The sequence below is a fragment of the Rhea pennata genome, chromosome 2, assembly GCF_028389875.1.
Source record: "Rhea pennata isolate bPtePen1 chromosome 2, bPtePen1.pri, whole genome shotgun sequence".
Taxonomy (NCBI): domain Eukaryota; kingdom Metazoa; phylum Chordata; class Aves; order Rheiformes; family Rheidae; genus Rhea; species Rhea pennata.
The window spans coordinates 10,137,481-10,157,961 of record NC_084664.1 but is presented as its reverse complement, the minus strand read 5'-3'; the positions used below and the strand labels follow the sequence as shown (position 1 = coordinate 10,157,961).

The following is a 20,481-nucleotide window of genomic DNA, read 5'->3' as shown; positions in this document are numbered from 1 at the left end:
TATTTTTTTTTCTGTTCAGTTTTGTTTAATGAATTATTAGCTTAAATCCTAATTACCACAACAGTCCTTCATATTCTAGGAGCTACACAGTGACTTTAATCATTTCTTTGCATCCATTACGATGAATGATTACATAAATATTTTAGATTTCATGTTTAGTTTTACAGTTCTGTGTTTTTGACATGTTTTTTGTTTTGAAATATTTCAAGAGCAATATGAAGCTTTAGTTTGTGAGATAAGGAAATTAAAGTGTTGCAGGCACCATTTACAGGAAATATAATGATTCTACCCCAAAATCTGGCAGTCGTCATGTTCAGATTTTCTTCTGAATTGCTTTTAAATGCCTGGATACATCATTCATCCACAATTTATACAGGTGTTTCAGGTTGGATTAACAAGGAATATTCATGTCATGACTTTTATCCATTGCTATGGCTTCTCTGAAAGGCATATGACTTTTTTGAATCTTAATTTTCTTCATTTCCTCCATTCTTTTTGTACTTTTTCTTCTGTTATCTGTCTCTAACTTTTCTTTTCATAAATCTCAGTATGTCCTTTCTAAACAGCTTGGTCAGGGAATCAGTTTTAATCTTTAGACTCAAATTTTGGCTTCAGATTTCCATGTTAATTTTGGCACTTTTGGTTTGTCTGGGTCAACTCTCTGTGGGGAATAATTGTGTTCAGTGACTTTAACAATAGAATGTGGTGGTTATCTCTAATGTTGAAAGTTTGGGGAAAAGTAATGACATCTTTTGCTACAATTGACCATAGTTTCAACAGTCAAGTTCAATACTCCAATTTTTTATTTTTTCTTTCCTTCACACTTTCCCCCCAGTTGCTAGGTTTTGCTAGATTCTGTGTGTGACTGAGATGTTCATAGTGCTGTGGAACTCTAGATGAGAAACTGAAGAAATTGAAATGCTGGTGTTGATCATCAGGAGGAATTAATACATTCAGAGAAAGCAAATACTGGTTTTTGAAATATTTTTACTAAAATTTCAGAATTATTAAGCATCTTTAGAGCATTCATCATTGTACTTTGATCCCAAATTGTCTGAGGGTGTTAATCTTCTGGTTATTTTATAAAGTCTGCTGTATTTCTTGACTACTTGTGACAGATTTGTCCTGCAAGTGATATTCACCTTTGCTGTTTTGGAAGCTGTGTTTTTTATGTGGACACATGCACAAAGGTGCGTGCATTGAATGTCTTTGAAGCTGTGATGGGGTAATTATAATTGTTTTATGCGTTTGATGTTAGCTAGCAACTGTAAAATATTTGTTACTGAATATTTTATATTGTCTTGGTGATGACACTTACGTACAAGAAAAGCTTTACTGAAAAATGACCCAGTATTTATTCACATATCTATTAGAAGTAATGCAGAGCAGTATCAACCACTCAGATGGATAATACATTTATTTAGATGATTTTGTTTGCTATTTTTCTGTCTAGAAGTCTATCCAATAGTTTCTGTTACAATTCATTGAGATTGTTAGTGGGTGGACCTAGTCTGTTTGACTAGATTAGCTGGAGCTGGAGTTAAGAAATGTGCAGGCGGCTTCCTTAATCACCAGTCTTGATTATTTTCCAGTGAATAGTTTAGAAGTCAACATGATGTGGAACTACAGCCCCTCCATATTCTGTAGAGCTCTTGCCTTGAGAGGTGGAAGACATAGGGCTTAAAGGCCCTTCAACAACAGAATTGAATTGTCGTGTTTCACGTATTGAGGGAATGATATTGGCACCACCATCTAAAGGAATGTTTGAAAGCCTGGTTTGGTATACGGAGAAAACTAATGGGCTTTAGCTGAAAATTAGATAAAAATCTAAACTTGAAAATAACACGTAGGTGGAGGGGAGTATGTTGTATGTGCAAGAAGATACTATTCTGCAAGATTTTTATGAATAATTGTTTAAGTAATTTTAAGTATAGTCCTCATTTATGTGGCAAGGATGGAAATCTTCATGTTCTCTATCAGAACTCTTTTTAAACAAATTATAGCAGAAAAACAAATACCATTATTTGCTAGAAGCATGGAGACTTATAAGCACCTCATGCTTACAATGTTTGTTGCATTTTGTTAAAATGCGTGGAGGTTAAGGTGTGGTGCTAATTACGCTAATAAATGTCATGCTCCAATGTTAGAGACCATAATCTGTGATTTAACGTGAAGACTGTAAGTGCAGTAATTTTTGTTGCCGTATCGGAGTTGATGTATTAGGCTAAAGACTTTGTGCAATGGCTGTTAAACAGAGGAAATATTATATGTACTTAAGGGATTCAGTTTAAGTAAGCCTGCTGGACAATCAAACAGTCAAGTGTTATGAAATATATATGAATAACCAAAGAGTTCAGTTTTTATTAAAACTGAAGAGGGTAAGCACAAACTTAAGCAATGCCTGGTGATTGCCAATACTGATTAATTCTCGGTGGAGTAATTGCTGTCCCATTCCTAGCACTGCTTTAACTTGTCCTAATATTTTTTCAGACAGCACCTGGATATAGTAAGGGGGTAGCATGAATCGCTGTTTCCAAGGCTCAGCTGAGTAAAACCTCTTTTTTGGAGGAGGAGGAGGAGAATTTAGCTGTATGAGCTGTGCTCTTCTTTATCAGTATAGGTGAAACTGTCATGGCTGTGGTGCAGATGACAATTTTCTGTCAGCCTCCTCATGTTTGAAAATAAATTTAACTATGAAAAGGATGTTTTCTTTGTGGAAATTAATTTTTCTTTCTCAGATATCTCCAATGCATAGCTGAAAAGTGAGGAGGGAGGGGGAAGTTTGATCATGTTATCTACCCTAGTGTTTTTATCTATTCAAGAGATACTGGGCTTGGGAAAAACGTTTGTTTCCAGTGTATTATATTTCAGTGCCCACATCACTCCCACAGCAGAAGAATAAAGCTGGGACTTTTCTTTATATTAAAAGAAAAAAGTTGCCTTTAGCTATTAGTTTTCCTGAATCCAAAGAGACGGGTGGGGTAGGATCAAAAATACTTGATCAAAGTTATTGGCTCTGAAGGTATCCTTACCTATGTAAGAAAGATGAAAGGTGTTGTTTTTATTGCACGCTAGTAACAGTGTAATTTTGAACTAATTGGTGTTGAACTGCCAATCACCTAGGGGGAATGCAAATAGATACTTTTACAATTTCCTTTGAGGTACTGAAATCTTATGTCGGGGCTGGAAGAAAAACTGAATAATACCGTTAAATTGACCTTAAACGAGCTGCTTTGTGGCTTGCTTGGAGAATCCCTTCTAACTTTTCATTGCTAGTCCAAACAAGTCTCGTCTACCAATTTGATTTATTGGCTAGACAGCGCTGACATTGAACTTTGTGCATGTTTGAAATGCAGCTAATGTTATAGAGCTTTAAGAATTGAGCTGCATCCTTTTCAAATACTCTTTTGACTGATCTAAAACTTTGCCTTCCTCTCTTGTAAAATATCCTTTTGTATAACAACCTGTTATTTGCTGCTAGTTTTAAGGAGGAACTACAACAATACTTATATATGATTCAGAATTTCTACCAAAGGATTTCTCCAGAACCTAATGTGATTACATTGACTTTGTTGGAAAGAGTCCCGTGGATATTGGTTTCTTGAGCTCTGAATTTTTATATTGAAGGGGGAAAAGCACATCCCTTGTGAATAACGCTTTTCCTAAGAGATCCATATGTTAATTTTGAAGAAAAAAATCAAATGCAAACGTTTGATCTTTTTCACATATTTTTAGCTGCTTCCATTAAAGCTCATGACACTTTTCCCACTGCACTTTTTGTAGCTAGCTTCCTTACTTAACTAATAGTAATCAGGCATTCTACAAAATAAAATGTTTTAGACTTCTTAAATTGATGTGCAGGGAATACATCAGTGCAAAAACTTATTCTTGTGATGATAATGAGAACTATTTAAAAAACTTTCTTAGAAAAGACTCCTGATTTTGCTTACTTTAATAAAATATACTGAGAAATCAAACTGACATTTGTATTGTAGATGCTTCTATTTAAGCGAGTAAATGTTGTCACAAAGCTGCTTTTGTAGGTCTTACTGGTACACAGGTTAATCCCAATTTGAGATAATTACCTATTTGGTAGCTCTTTTATATATGCTATGTCTCTGGTGTCAAAGATACAAGTTTGTGCATAACGGGTGATGTGTTGTACGCGAAAATGCGTATGAGAGGCATGCAATTAAATTTGAAAAATAATTTGGAAGCATTTGGATGCTTCCTTGACAATCTAACTGTGTGGAAAAGTAAACACTGAAAGAAAAAGGAAAAGCTTCAACAGTTTTCCAAGAAATACTTGTTCATGTTCAAGTAAGGCGTCATTCACTGTGTTGGGTGCTGCAAGAATATGGAGGATGAGGGGTTGGTTGGGATGAGAAGCTTATCCTCTCATTTTGGACTGAGATTGCTAAAAGGATCCAAAGGCAACAGAGAATAAAGCAGTGTTAGTGTGCCAGCAGCCTGAGTGCTATTTAGTTTTTGTAGGCAAATGATTAAGATACGAGATAAAAGCCTGAACAACACTATTAGTCTCATGGAAATTTATTAGAGACCCCTTGAAAAAAGTATGTGGGACACTATACTGTTGCAATTTAGCCTAGAATCAGAGGTTATGCCAAGGATATGGGAATGGCCAATAAGCAGAGGAGGGTCAACATAAATCAAGAAAGATGATAATAGAGAGGACTTAGGGTTCATTAAGACCTTGAGCTGATGTTACCACAAGGTGTTTCAGCAGAATGAGTTTGGCCTGCAATAATCAGGAAATATATGAGCCCTCTTAACTTATTCTGAGATGGCAGTATTCAGAAATAAAAGGGATATGAGAGGGATAAATGTGGAGTGGAGCCCTCTTTTTGACTAATCTTGAAGAGTAAAAGCTAAGAAATAATGAGCTCAGAACTGAAAGAGGATCTCTGATCAGCTTGTCTAAGCACTTGCTTGAACTCTGAGATGTGTTTGAAGACTGGAGTCAAGAAGAGAAACCACCGTATGCTTGCATTGGAAAAGATGGACAGTTGGAAGAGAATAGGACATTGAAAAGGATGGAGAGGGAAAATGGTCTGGGTTTTATAGGGTACATGGAGGGATTTGGAGGAAGAGATCAGCTGAGCAATTTTTTTTGTAAAGAAAGGCAGAAGTTGAGCAAGGGGGAGAGGAGCTAATATTGCAGTTATCTGTTTTCAGCTGGTATAGAGGAGAGTTTGAGGAGTTAATTACTAGTGATATGCATGCAATATAAATTATAAAAAGCATAAAAATGTGGTGCAGTGGGGGGGGTGGTAGAGAGGAAGATCTGATTGTGGTCATCAGAGACAGCTGAACAGCACAGACTGACCAAATTGGCCAAAATGGCTGATGATCAAAAGAAGATAGGAGTAGCTGGCATGTCAGCAAGGAGGTCAACGGCATGGAAAACAAGTTTGTTGAGTATAAGGCTGAGGAAAAGAAGGGAGAAGCAGAAGTTGAAGCTGGAGGTTCAGCCACCAGCTTATCTGGTTTGGAAGAAAATGTACCCTTTCAAAGTTGCTAAATATCTTGGGATACCCTTCAAGGGTTTTGTTTTTTGCATCTTAATATTCTGTTGTCTCCATATAATTTTTGAGATGTTCAAACCATTCTGTGTCAGGCTGCCACACCATAACTATTTTATGGGCCTGTGCAACTCAGTTTAGTATCTGTTCTCCTCTAATGTCCTGCAGGTGGTTAACAAAATAGGAAAGGATCCCAGCAGACCACACAGTGAGACCTCTGAAGTGAAGAACACTTTTGGTTAGACAGAATTAGACGGTCCTTGATTAAGTCTCTATTTTGTGAAAGGTTTTGAAGTGTCTCAAAGAACCAGTTGCAGTTTTGAGGCAAAGTATTAATATAATGTAAATCTGAGTTTTTGCACTGTCTACCATATGGTACTATGGATGCAGTTAGCTCTAACTGATATAAAATTGTCTTGCCTTTTGAAAGGTGTATCTTCCACAGTGGAATATCAGACAGCAGAGTTGGAACGGGAGCTTGAAAAAGTGAAAAGCAAGAAAACAAATCTAGGTAAAGAAAACTTAATTTTTATACTGGTTCATGTGGACTGCGATTTAGTAAGCAACTTCAAGATATTTGCAACCTACAGCTGTCACCTGACTGATACCAGTTTTAATTGTAACCAAATTTGTTCATTGGCAGTCCTTTCAAACTTTGTAGTTTCTACAGATGCATCACATGAAATCACTGCACACCTCTAACAGATGTAAAAAATAAAGTCTTACTTGAATATTACCTGCAACATAATTTTAGAGAAATTCTGGCATTCTTGACTTCCTGATATGTAGCTTAGTACCACATTATTTCATAAGCCATTACATATTTATGATTATTTGGACTTACCTAAGACACTGCTTTCCTCTCAGTTTTTTGAATTACTTCTGGAAGAGTCAGATTATGCTTAAAAGCAATAAAATAATTCTTAGCAGGTTTGTGTCTCTTAAAGCTGAAAAATGATGCTTCTTATAAAGGCAGTGATGAAATAAGTATCTCCTCACTTGCTCAAAAGTTTCTAAGACTTGGCATTGATCACTGTATTATGTGAGAGTAACACTGTAGTAAGAAGAAGTTGTTGGACTTTTCTTTTTAGAGATTCTAGTGATGTCCACTAAATTAGTTTTCTCTTTGTCTTATAACAGATAGGTTGCACTGAAATATATGAAAACTTCTACTTCTTATTTTTTATATGAATATTCAGGATTATGTTGTCTTACAGAAGCCTAGACTGGAGTAAAAAGTTACCTAAATGGCTTGACTAAATAACATTTAATTAAAATGCATATTGCAATATTGTATATGCGATTGCATATTGCAGTTGTAAATAGCATATTTTAAAATTAAGTATATTTTAAAATTTGCAAAAATGCAGTAAGAGGGAAAAAATGCCATGGCGAAACATGCTTGTAAAAAAGAAAGCAATCTGTGCTTGTAGATGTCTACACAACCTTCCTCTAAAAAGGCTTTGTATTTTTGGCGTTGCTTTGTATACCTCTTCAGTGTGGATATTGTTATGGTTGGTGTCAGTTCAAGCTAAGACTGCTGTTACCTACAGTTATAATAAGAGTTTATAGATACCTTAGATTAAAACAAAAATTATTTAGACATGAAGCTTGTATTATTATTTTTTTCCTCTTCTGAACAGAGCGGCGGAAAAAGGCTTCTGCTTGGGAAAGGAATTTAGTCTATCCAGCTGTTATGATATTACTACTGATTGAGACGGTAAGAATTTTTGTTCCTTTTTTTCAACAAAGAGCATGTAGAATTCTTCAGTCATTTGGGGGATAGTTTTAAAAACTTTGAGTAATGTGTATTTAAGCAAAACACTTGGTATTTTTTTTCTTGACCTCCTTCAAAAAAACTTAATGCTGTGAAATCTGGTGAGGATAAATATATACATTGTTTAAACGTGGAAAAATTTTAAATAGATCTAATAATGAAATTATTTCTATTTTTTAATAGTCCATCTCAGTCCTCCTAGTTGCTCTCAACATTCTTTACCTGTTGGTTGATGAGACTGCAATGCCAAAGGGATCTGGGGTAAAGTAAACCTTTCCTTTATAATTTTGATAATTTTAGTATAAAGCTTTGGAACATCTACAAAAATGCAAGGTAGAACTGCTTTAATACTGAAGCTAATGAGCCTCAACCATGACTTGGTTCCGAGTTTGTCTTGCGCACGTGTAAGTTGTTATTGTTATAGTGAGTTCTTAATAAAACCAGCTCCACATCTTTATGAAGATAAGATGATTCAGTAAAGTAAATTAGGGCAATAGCAGCAATCTGGAGTTTGCATTTTACTAATGCCTTCAACTGTTAAATTGAATTTTTCTAGATTGCATATAAAAATATATTAAAAACCGATATATAAGGCCTGGGTAATATTTATTTTCCTCTTTAAAAGTATATTTTTTGCCTCTTACGATAAAAACACATCAAGAAAATAGAGGAATATGATAATTACAAAGGATTTTGCTTAATTTAGTAATACTTTCCCCTGCATGTGACTGTGTATATGCTTTGAGGCATAAAAGGTGTTAGTGGCGATGGCTGCTCTGCCTGTGGTGATGTGAACACCAAAAAGAGTATGTTTTGAGATCTCTTAATTTGGTTCCCAAAGTAATGAGGCATGCATCAAATGAGTGTAGTTGGTAGTTGTAATATGCATAAAATGTGAATCATAATACTGGAAAGCTAGAAATTGCTGGTTTGTCTTGATAGCACATTTCACTCAAGACTGAAAGCTAGCTGATGCATTTGCACAGAATGTAAGATCAGCAGATTAAATATAATGAAATACTTAACTGAGAAAATGCTTTGTTTTGTCCAAGATGTCAGGTTTTTTGGTACTGATACAAGTTAACTTTATGAATAATTATGTGTATCTCATTAAACTATCCGAAGTATTTTCTTCTTGCAGGGGCCTGGAATAGGAAATGCTTCCCTGTCCACTTTTGGTTTTGTGGGAGCAGCACTTGAAATCATTTTGATTTTGTATCCTTTCTTTAAGAATTCTGTCTGTTAACAAGTATTCTGCCCAGTTTTCTGGGACACTGGTAATTTACTAAGACACTTGCCAGGAAAGAAGAAAGAGATAGGTCAGTCCTTCTGAAGCACTCGAAGTGTTTGTGTTTTTTCTGTGGTTCTTAAGACTTTCAGGAGACTGCTGAGAACTTGAGTGAAGCTTGCATTCTTCGGGGGTTCCTTTTTCCTTGATTCTCACAGCTATCTTATGGTATCTTCTGTCGTCGGCTTCTACAGTCTTCGTTTTTTTGAAAATTTCACTCCCAGGAAGGATGACACAACTATGACAAAGGTAAGGTAAAGTCTGTGATGGTGATGGCCCCCTCCCCTCTCTTTTGCCACCCAAGACAAACTGACTCTTTTAGGTAGTAATTGCCCTGAATGGCTCATTTGCAGTGATCAGTATTTGTTTGTAAGCTGCGTAAACACAAACTGGAAGATTTTCAAAATGCTGAATGACTGGGAAAAAGGATGTGCTCTGTTTAGTTTGGATGGCATCCATTCACTTGTAAAAAGCCTGGAATAGCAGAGCTTGTTAACCAGCTATAGAAAAGCTAGTGAAAGAACTTTTTTCAAAGGAAACGTATTGCTAATGAGTAACTTTGATTGTGGTAACTGTACTTCAGGGAGCTTGTTTGAAATCTGAAGAACTTGGTTGCTGTAAGTAATACAGGCAAAATAATTCAAATTTGAATAATTTAAGAAGACTGAGGAGGTCTATTCAGCAGCATTTTGCAATCTGAGGCTAATTTGACTTTCTACAATTTAACACTGGCTTCATAAAAAAAAAATGCTGTTACCTAATGCTGAGGAATACGCATAAGTTTTTGGCAAAATATTCCCACAGCTGACGAGGGAAGGTGATCAGCAAGCAAGGAACAGATGTTAAATTTAATTATTTATTCAGTGTTTAGCTGTAAAAACTAATGGATAAAACCACTTCATATTTTTACTATAGATTATTGGAAGTGAGAATGTAGATAAACAAGTAGAATCCCTCTAGTAGATCAATAACATTTCAACTCCTTCCTATTTAAGTTTTTCATTGTTTGTCTACAGGATACCAGGAATAACGTAGAAATAAATAGTGAATGCACAAATATCTTCTGACTCATAAGAAATCTTCTGGTTTTTAATTTTGAATTCCAATAGAATTAGAGCTGAAGATGGAGATTCCCTGTGACAGAAAGAAGCTTCAGTTACTCTTTATAAGAGCTTCACAAACACTAGAATAAAATCTAAACAACTGTGATTTTTTTCATACCATTTAAAGCAGTCAACAGTCATTCAATTGCAAGGAAGTTCTTTGTAATTTTTTAAATACTACTAATCCTGCAAGCAGTTACATGTAAAGCTTAAGCTGATGGATAAATCATCTATTCCAAGATCATGGAATGATTCTTGCATAAAAAGTTTGCAAGAATTAGGTAAACAGCTAATGCTTTGCAGTATGCTAGTTTTGAATTATTTTAAATCTAAGTGTACGTAAATTTAAAAACAAATGATTCCATGTTTACTTGCTCTTTCTCCTCTTTGGCAATCTTCAGTGGTCTAACACCATATGGAGAAGTGTGGCAGAGTATGCAAGATTTATACAGTATGTAGTTGTTAATTACATGAGGTTCAGTTTAAAGTATGTAACTTTAAGGAATAGTTCTTATCTGGACCACTGCTTTGGGGGGGCAATCCTATTTATGGTTGAAGTGTTGTTTGGTACTTTCAAACAGATCATTGGAAACTGTGTGTCAATCCTGGTGCTGAGCTCTGCTTTGCCAGTCATGTCAAGAACGCTGGGTAAGTTCAATAGAGTAGAGTATTAAAATAAGAAGTGCTTTTTTGTTTGATTTTTGTAATTCAACAAACCTGCAGCTGTGGCTTTTATGCTGTTTATTTTGCAATTGATTTCATCAAAAATCACACCCATGTGTGGCCTTTTCTACACTAGCATGGGCTGTGTATGAACACCACAGAACATATATTTAATAAAAGATGCTAAGCACTTTCTAAAAAATATTTTTTTTAAAAAAACAGGTCAGAATATCAACTTAAAACAGGAGACAATGAGAACAACAGATGTGGAGACTGCTAGTTCAGAGCAATGAAAACTAGTTTCATGTTTACTGTCTCATTACAGTTCTGAGTTTTTATGAAAAATTATATTTTGGGGATTTCTGGAATTAAACTTCAGACAATATCAAGTACAAATGTCTTTTTTTTTTACAAAGTTAAGTGCTCTTCATTTTCTGATTCGATTAAAAACAGTATCAAAAACCAACCTATTTTCATTTTCCTTAAAATAATCTGCTTGCATTCTTTGTTCCTTCAGTTTTCAAATATTTAGAATCCAATATAATACACCCGGAGAAATTTTGATTGTTATTGATAAGAACTGGAGGAAGTGCCTGGTGTGAAAAGCTGTTTTAGCCAGTTGGAAAAACAGGGTGTTTAGTGCCTTAGTTCTATTTGGTTAATCTTCAGCTTGGAATCTTGAAGTTAGACTGTAGAGCTGTTACGGGTTACATAAAGGTACGTGTTTAAGCAGAGAAGAGCACTTGCAGGTAATGTGAATATTGCAAACATATGTCCATCTCGAGCTGTATGAGTCTTAAATTAAATTAGGAATTTAAGCCCACTGACAGGTAATGTGTACCTGGTAGTTCTGCAATGGTGTCTTTTCAACTAAAGTACTGTTAAATCAAGAGTACTTAGCATTTTGCTGTAAACTGCATTGTATTTTCATGCTGTGTATGTCAACATGTGACTAGTCTGATTTACTAAATCCAATCAGTAAATGAAAAAACCTGACAGGGTAAACAAGTGAATGACTTTGTAATATGATGCATTTTAGAGGCTCAAATTCTAAGATATATACATATAGGTACATGCATGCTCATTTTTTAAAAATCTGTTGTGAAACTTCACCAAATTCAAAAGAAGAATTATAGTATTTAATCTAGTCATAAAATATAGATAATATGATAAATCAAACTGTTCTTTCACTTAGAACAAAATGTCGTGTTGAAAAATGAGTGTTTTAAAATAGAATTTTAACATTAAGTATTGTGTCCAGTAACTTATGGCATGTCATTATAAAAAAAAAAGTCACTGTTAATGATCTATGAGATTAACAGTTGATAATAAACAGATTCTGTGGCAGAAAGCGTACGTGCTGGGTGCACTGTTGTCACATAGGAAACAGATTAATGGTAAAAACTCACTTAAAAAAAAAGCCAACAAATGAAATTCCTGAATAGTTTGCCATAGAGATAAATAAAAGAAGAAAAAAGATGGAACAATTAACGCACAGCTAACAAATGCACAGACACAGCTGTCCAAACAGGATTAATAGTGCATTAGAGTACAGTGAGTCATGTGGTGCTTTCAAAAATATCGTGTGTTGCATTACATGCTACCGCCCTGTGGCACTGAATAGATGAAAAGAAATAAATATGTTAAGCAGATTCATAGTCTTTTCACATTATTAAAAAAGCAAGTTTCTAGGCTATATAAAAAAAAGCTGCGCTTTATGGGAAAGGTAAATTAGCAAAAATTATCCAATGCATGTACTGATCTCTTTCAAGTTTTAAAGATGGAAATGTGAGAATTTGTACATGTTTTGTAGAACTTATTAAATACATATGTGGTAGATGTCTCTTACCCGTCACTTTTGAGAACTCTAAGGTAGTTTTTACTGAAGTAAATTAGCTCAATTTTCCCAGTACACTTCAGCCCTTGAGTAGCCCTACTTTGACAGATGTTTTGCCATCTGCAGTCTATTGCTAACTACTGTCAAACAGACTGGGAGCAGAGTACTTAATAGCCAGGAATACAGAAAGAAAGAATTACAAACAAAATGGACTTTTCTGATACAAAAGTTTTCCAACAATTTTCCTCTTGATTATTATTTCTTGTGGTTAAGGAAATATGATGTAAAACTTGTATGTAAAATGGAAACAATTTTTTTTTCTAATCTGCACAGTTGATTAATGTGTTCTTTGGTAAATTGTCACCAACTTTTTTGGATGTGTATTTGGGTCCGGTAGAGATGTAGCTTTCTGTTCTGGTACTATGTAGTCTTTCAAATGCAATCTTGAGAAACTGTAAGAGGTGTGTGGATTCCTCTGTAGGAAAGTTGGAAGAAACTTACTAATCCTTTTCTCCAAGATAATCCTTTTCTCTACAAAATGATATTATGTGTCAGAATTTTTTTAGATGAGCAATGACTTTTTTTCTTTTCAGAAGAGGAAAACACATGTAATTCATGGATATTTTTCCCACTTGCTCTAACAGATGTGTCAGATCTCATTGTCATTCGTTCTTCTAAGGACGCCTGCTCCATTGCTAGCTATTCTTTTGAAGCCCTTTGTGTCAAGGAGTGTTTTGTCTTTTCCAAAAGTCTTTAGCCAAAGTTCTGCTTGTTTTGTTCCTTTTGCTTTAAGACTCTGGAAGCCTATATGTTCAAACTTAACTTGTTAATTTTCTCGTAGCTCTGCAATCTGAATAAAACACTCCTTTGGAAGTGTTCTTAAGGACACTGCCTGTTTGGCTTCAAGTGTGAAAATAACTGTTTATTCTTTGTGTATTTACCAGTCCAAGGACTTCAGAGTTATTTTCTGTTGCGAATATTGTCTCGAGTTTGCTGCTGTTCTGATTCTGAGGCCAGTTAGGCCTCTCTCAGGCCTCTTTCCTTCCCACCGTTGGTCTCAATTCTGAGCGTGTGTCACTGTGACATCTTCAGAGTCAAGTTTTTGGAACATAATGGCTCATCAACCCTAGACCACTGTTATTTGGGTGTTATCTAAATGTTTTGCCCTTTATTCAGTTTTGGCTTTCTTGAAGCAGATGTAGCAAAGAGGCAACCTGTGGCTCTTTCTCCTCTGTCTCCTGGGATGTAGCCTCCAGCTTGAAAAATGCTTCCACAGGTCTGGAAAGTCTTGCTTAGTTGGCTTTAGCAGTTGTCTAACTTCTGCTTGGGTACTTGGGTACAAAGCCCAAGTATTGGTGTTACAAGGTCTTTCAGCCAAACGCTTCCTTCTGTGCAAATACTCTATGGTTTATAGTGGTAGCTACTAAGAGAAAAACTGCAGTGGGAAAGATGTCTTAAATCTGGATTTCAAAAGCAGTGGCTCTGAAAAGCACTTTTGAAGGCCTAGTGCTTACTATAAGGTTTTGCCTTTCTCATGGAAGGACCTTTTTTGTTACCTGTAGTTTCTTATTATGAAAGCCCACACTGTCTTCCATCGCTTTCCAAAATAGCATCTCATAGAAACCTGCATTGCACATAGTTTTCATACTGATACTAATTTTTTTCTAGCTATTTATTAAAGTTACCAAGGGGAAGTTCTTATCTAGAATAAGTAACTTTAACTCACATTTTTCAGTCATTTTGCTGGGAAATGCAAACATTTTGATTGATAAGTTTGTGTTACAGTTTTATGGTAGACAATCAGGAGGCAAAAGCACTTGAACATTGTCTTGTGTACTCAACCAGGAGTCTGTCTTTATGTTGTCCGAAAGCAAAATTCTTTCATATATAAAAAGTAAGAAAATGAAGCTTGTCTGTTTTTTATAAAAATGTAATCAAGATTCTTAATGTGAACTGTAAATGCTATTTTAACAGGAATTACCAGATTTGATCTTCTTGGAGACTTTGGAAGGTTTAACTGGCTGGGAAACTTCTATATTGTATTATCTTACAACTTGCTCTTTGCTATCGTGACTACATTATGTCTGGTCAGGAAGTTCACCTCTGCTGTGCGAGAAGAGCTCCTGAAGGCATTAGGTAATAATAGCACTGAAAATTTAATTTGAACTTCATAACATCTTACTATATTAAACTTATGTTGTTTAATCAAGCATTATGTAGATTAAAAGCAGACTTACAAACTTCGAAATGTAGGTGAAGAAGGACAGTGGCTATTGAATGGTGTCATTCTAGTGGATTCTTTAAGGATTCTCTTTTGGGCTCTTGCTGTTAAGTATTGTGAGACTTTGTGTAAATATTGTGAACAAAATAGAGAAATAAAATAAAAGGTTTGCATGGGACACAGTGCTGAAAAAACACAGGTCTCTCACATGGACTGGTTGGGTTTGCTGAGTGTGCGAAGCATAACAAACTCTGAACAGTCATGTGTGCATTCAAAGAGTGGGAACCACAATTTGCATCCTGCTTTCTCACCTGCGCTGAGAGCTGTGTCATGGCTAATCAGGGGAAGGCAAATTCCTGCCATAGGCCTGTTGCAAAAGAATTGGGACTTAGAAATGAGATGATCTGATGTAGATTTTCAGTTTAGGTAGTGTAGTTAAGTTAGAATTCTATTGATGAAAAAAACTTAACTTGGTACATCGTGACACTGCATAAACAGTAAAAATCTATATAGTCAACATCAAATGGATTAGAAGCTCTATCTGTTTCAGATCCTTAATTTTAGAGCCTTGACAGGAGAGTTCACAGAGAAACTATGACAACCAACAAGGAACTGAAACCATGCCTCTTACGAGGGATTTCATGAACAAAACACGGGTAACTGCTGTCCCCTGTCCTACTCTTCCCCATTCCCTCCCCAGCCTCACCCAAAAACAAAGAGTACTTTAGATTCTTGCCTTGGAAAGGACAGGAGACTGTAATTAACACTCTCAAATAGCAGAGAAGTATGCGGTAAGACAAAGAAAATACAAAGTGGAGCTAAACAAATCAGTTGCAATGTATGTCTAAAAATGATTAGTCATTTAAACAGTTTAGAGAAGTGGTGATTATCGCAGATGATCTTAAAATCAGAAGTGGATGCTTCTCAGAAAGGTGCTATTGTTTAGAAGAGCTAGTTCAGGTTATTCTTTTGGACCTATGGTGTGAATTGATAGACTGAAGAACTGAGGAAGAATTGCAGTCCTCAACTCCTGAATCTGTGATTAAAGCAATGTGAAGTCAAGCTTATGTCTCTTCCATGTTTTGTCAAAGCAGAAGTCCACTGCAGTGGACTTTTCCCACTTAAAACACAATTGATGGAATTCTCCAGAAGTGTTTCATATCTCAGCTAGAATATCAGTTCTGCTCTTCAGCAAATGTGGAGACCTTCACCACAAAGTGGAATTTGGTTTGTATGCAGTACGCTTTTGTTGAACAGCCATGTGTATAAAACAGAAGAATCTTACTTTTTTTTTTCTTTTTGTGTAATATTTTGCAGGATTAGATAAACTTCATTTGTCGAACAATCCAAGAGACTCGGAGACAAAACCTTCTGCAAATGGGCATCAGAAAACACTGTGATGAACAATCATCTGCAATCAACAGACCTGAAAACATCAACCTCATGGCATTCCTGTCATCTCATCAGCATTTCTGTTTTGATTTTACTTGTTGATAGTGTGGGTCCAACCTTGTCTCCTCTTTTGATGCTGTGGGCTTCTGTGAGGAAGTTAGCTATATCAGATTCTCCTCTTTCCAGTTAACTTTTGGTCTGATTGTAAATTTTCCAGTAAGTTAATGCAGGAGGTGCCTTGAAGACTGGAAGCTGAAGAGAATAATGCATTCCTTTTTATTTTTTGACAGTTTCATATCTTAACTTGCTACCATTTAATTGCACAGTACCTCCTGTTGTAATACAGAAACAGCTGTAAAGAATAACTTTGGGACTTGATTTAAAAAAATACACTTGAAGTCCACTATGACCCTTGCTGGAAACATAAACTACCTAGAGGAGGTATCCTTGACAGTAGATGAACAATTCCACCAAGATTGTGTTGCAAAACAAAAATAACCAGTAGAGATCACAATTCCTCTCGTGTAGGATTCAGTAGGCTGTTTATAGTCAAATACCCAGCTTTCTTGGAAGGCCAGCGTTTTCAGCTTTGTTCTTAGCTCTAAATGTCAGGTTGCTTTACTGGTAGTCAGACAATGTCTTATCGAATAGAGTGAACGACAAGATGAAGATTAACTTCAGTGTTAAATCTGAGCCTAGTATGCTTTGTAAAAAGCTATGTAGACCCCTAGTCGCAGCTCTTACAGTTCTGTAAGCTATTGTGCCATGGAGGTCGATACCCTACCAAGTACATCCCTGTAAAATTCTCAATGAACTTCTGCGTATCAGCAGTACTTGGAATCAATGCAAGTAGCATAGGCCTAGGAGGCTGCAATTGCACAGTTTTTTACAATCTAATTTGAAGTAAATTATTTCTCAGAATTTATACTATAGTTATCAGAATTTCTGTTCTGTGGCATAATCCAGTATCTTTCACTAGTGTGTTTTTAACGTGTAGACTTGAACATGTATATAGGCCTGTATGTGTAGATATCGTAAATTAAATTCTAAGCTTATAGAAATGACGTAGGTTGCTTGGTAAGTAAAACTTGCGTGTTCAATCTTGCTAGTATAAATTTCTGCAATGTTACAATTTAGCTGCTCAGAGGCCTTAGATTCAGAATGGCATCAGTGGGTGGTAATATCTTTTTCCTTAACTTTACTGCAGAATCCTATAAGCAGTTTATAAAAGCAAAGCACCACCACCACCAAAAACCCAAGGCATTATTCAAAGTCTGTTTTCACTTCTGTCCTGTTCTGCTGCAAGTCATCTTCAAACAGGTTTGGACAGGGAAGACTTCAGTACGTGCCTGTTACATAGTGGGTCAGTCAATATTGCTGTTTATCTCTTGTTTCTGTAAAACCAAAATACGTCTTTCTGAAGTTTGAGGTCTTACGCTTAACCAAACTGTGACAACTAGTTCTCCAGTGTGGTTCTGAAATCAGATAAGTGTCAAACTTTGGCTGTTTTCCTGAGGCAACTACACTGGGCTGTAGACCTTATTGCTGTGTGAATGTGATTTTTTTTTTTTGCTTTTTTTTTCCTTGAATGTTTCAAAAATTAAGCTCCAGTATATATGAGGATTTCTCAGTTTTTTGGGGCTGCCTTTTCTGACTTGAACTGAGACATAATGTAGATACTACTGTAGTGAATATGCTAGAGTTACTGCTTTTTCTTTGTGTCTTCAGTATAAATTCAAGGCTAGTTAAACTGACTATTGATGTGTTGTACTGAGTCTTGGAAGACTTAAAATTGTTTGATTCATTAGATTTACAAGCATCTCGTACATTGTTAAAATTTAATGCTGAAATTTTGGTCAGAATTTTTTTTCTGAGTCGGAGTTCCCCAACCAAGAACAGGGAGCTATAATCAAAAGGCTTTTTTTGCTGTTTTAAAAATCTGTTTACATTGAAAACATCAGGAGACTTGTTAGGGGCATCATTCAGGTATTCAGAGCTTGTAGCCTTACGTGCTAGCATTACAATTAAAAATAATTGAAATGTATCTGCTTGTCCATGCAAGAGATAGTATGACCAAAATTATTCTAGTGTCTTAATGAGGCTGGTGAATTGTGATATATAATGAGGTTAGTTATCGTTATTAAAGTATTTCTGTTATGAGCTTGAGGTAGTTATTTCAATACACTCTTTGAATAAATGAATTTAAGGAAGAAATCTGAAGAGTGTGAGCCAGTGTAGGTCTCTGTCTCTGCTCTTTTCCCAGTAGTCAAATTGATGTGACTTTTTGGATTGGTATTTGCATCAGTAATCCAAGAACCCAGGAACAAATGGATTATAATGAATATGTGATTTCAAAAAATGAATAAGGTTATACTAAATTGAGCAGAGGCAGTTCCTGCTGATAAGCATGGAGGTTAAGTGAGATTTTAAAGCTTATTTAGTTTTGGGGGCAGGGAGTAGGGGGGAGTTATGGCCTTACCTGCTCCCACCCCTCCTTCTGGATTTTGTAGTCAGAGATATGTATGGGTTAAAGTGACTTAAGTGGAGATTTTACACTGAAATATGGAGGCTGGTTATGATACTGTGGTTTCTATAGTGTATTAGTCTGCAGAGAAATTCAGAGCTGCCCTGTGCAGTTACTATGTTTTAAATTCAAGTCTTGTGACACTGTCCATGTTAAAATACTTGTTTGGCCTCGAAAAGGACATTGCTTATGCTGCTTAGAAATACAATGCTACTTTCAGGTATACTGAGTGTAAGATACAGGTCACTATATATTTTTCACAGAAGCATATATTCACTTAAATACAAGCAACTGTTAATTCATTAATGGATATTAACAATACATTCCTAGTATTTTTGACTCATGTAGAGTCAGGTGGTCTATACCTTCAAGGTATATACAGCTGATCTTAGTAACATCAACATCTGCCTCACTTCTTAAGAGGCAAAAGCACATAAATGCTTCCATCTTAAACTAGATACCACACATCAGACCAAAAAATGTAAATTGTTTCAAGTTAGCCATTTCTTGGCTTTGTTCTGTATTGGTAGCACAGTATTAAATACAGTGGCAGAATTGTAATATTGTGGGATTTTTAAGTGTAAAGCACACCTTCAGTACTTAACTCTTTAAGCTTAAAGTATGGGTTACTGTACAAGTAAGTTTTTTGCATTCATAGAAAACTGTTTATTGTCTGTAATGTGATACTTATCTTTGGCCCTGTTTCTCCAGTATCTTTTACACTGACTGTTTTGCAGTGTCGTAGAAATTAAAGGATTTGTCAAGATGTTTTCCTTGTTTGGTTCCACCTTGAGTACAATACAGAGTAACAGCTTTTCACTACACTTGCGCCTGGGTTGGCAGGACCTTGCGCTGCCACGTGCTGGAGGGGATGGACATGTGCAAGGGGGTGCTGCAAAGTGATACTTTCTCCAGTATGTGGCCTGGCAAATGTGCCACTGGGAGCGATGCCCGAGAGGGCGGCAGCCCCTTAGTGGGTTTGTCCCACCAGTTCTCTCCTGCTGGTATTAAGCCCCTGAAGCAGCTGATAATCAAGTGCTGGTTTAGTAGCTCAAGTGTCCCCGTGCTGTGTGGGAAAGACAGGATGGCCCTTTGCTTAAATTGATGATCTAAATGAGAAAGTAACGAGACAGATGCAAAGAGTAATTGGCTCCTTCATGCATGCAACTTCTCTTGAGTTTTTTAAGAACAGTCTGGCTTTTTTTCTTTACACCTCTGTGAGAGGAGGAAGAGAAAGAGATTGAGCTTAGCTAGTCTACAGTAACTATGCCATGTGCCTAATGGATTCTGAGCAGCATATATAATTGTGAAATACCAAATTCAGGAGGATAGCTAAATCCTGTTGTTACCTCACATCCACATTGAAGTTAGGAAATCCCAGTTCGTAAAGGCTTCAGGTATCTTGATCTGTACCTCCCTAAGTATCTTGGGATACTGTAAAACTGCTTCTAAGTATTTGTTGTATACCAGTCTCAAGTGTTTGCTTTTGCTCCCCCTGCCTCCTGTTACGTAGGATGTAAATCAACATTACTGGAAATGCAGTGATGAGGCTGCTTTCATGAACATGCTTTATCTTGCATTCCTCATGTATTCAGTGCTTGTGTAGATATCAGCTGCTGAAGAGTTAGGGCATTTGCTTTGATTTTGATATATTTCCTTTCCTGCACAGTCTGTACAGGGAAATTCCCTAGTTACAAATGTTCTTCCATTATGAAGCTATTAATATTTAATCATTCATTTGCACTTAATCTGGGTGTTACCACTGGATTCCATTAAAACAATCCTGTCATTAGGGTGTGGGTTCACTGACAAGTTATAAGAGGTCATGTAAGGTTTGAATTTAGAGTGAGATGGAAGTGCTGTAGTCATTGGGCACATACATGCTCTTAACCTCTAGTAGCGTGAGGTAACCTCTCCGCTTCTCAATGGAAGAGGTAACTTAATTTGTTGGTACAACAGCCTGAGAACGTGCGAATGGCAGCTACTGCGGAGTAGCCGATGTACTGCAAAATTCCTGTCATCTTTTCAGTAATTTGTTGAATGCGGTACAGCTTTTGACGAGCCTTGCTGTCTCGCTTTGAGATCAAGTGACGCATCATTCTGGTGTGCCAGCACCACTCTCTCCTGTTTTGA

General features: G+C 36.2%; 1 protein-coding gene across 4 annotated transcripts in view; it reads left to right on the top strand.

Moving 5' to 3' along the window:
- LMBR1 (limb development membrane protein 1) overlaps window positions 1–19,118 on the top strand; it is a 70,658-nt gene extending 51,540 nt beyond the window's left edge. For 3 of the 4 annotated variants that reach the window (XM_062568829.1, XM_062568828.1, XM_062568830.1), the window contains 8 exons: window positions 5,974–6,054; window positions 7,187–7,263; window positions 7,504–7,581; window positions 8,462–8,535; window positions 8,767–8,857; window positions 10,293–10,359; window positions 14,186–14,347; window positions 15,750–19,118. In XM_062568829.1, coding sequence (XP_062424813.1) covers window positions 5,974–6,054; window positions 7,187–7,263; window positions 7,504–7,581; window positions 8,462–8,535; window positions 8,767–8,857; window positions 10,293–10,359; window positions 14,186–14,347; window positions 15,750–15,832 — 713 coding nt within the window. In that variant the 3' untranslated portion in view covers window positions 15,833–19,118. The remainder of the gene's footprint in view (window positions 1–5,973; window positions 6,055–7,186; window positions 7,264–7,503; window positions 7,582–8,461; window positions 8,536–8,766; window positions 8,858–10,292; window positions 10,360–14,185; window positions 14,348–15,749) is intronic. The other variant, XR_009957545.1, reaches the window with a different exon arrangement.
- The last annotated feature ends 1,363 nt before the right edge of the window (window positions 19,119–20,481 follow it).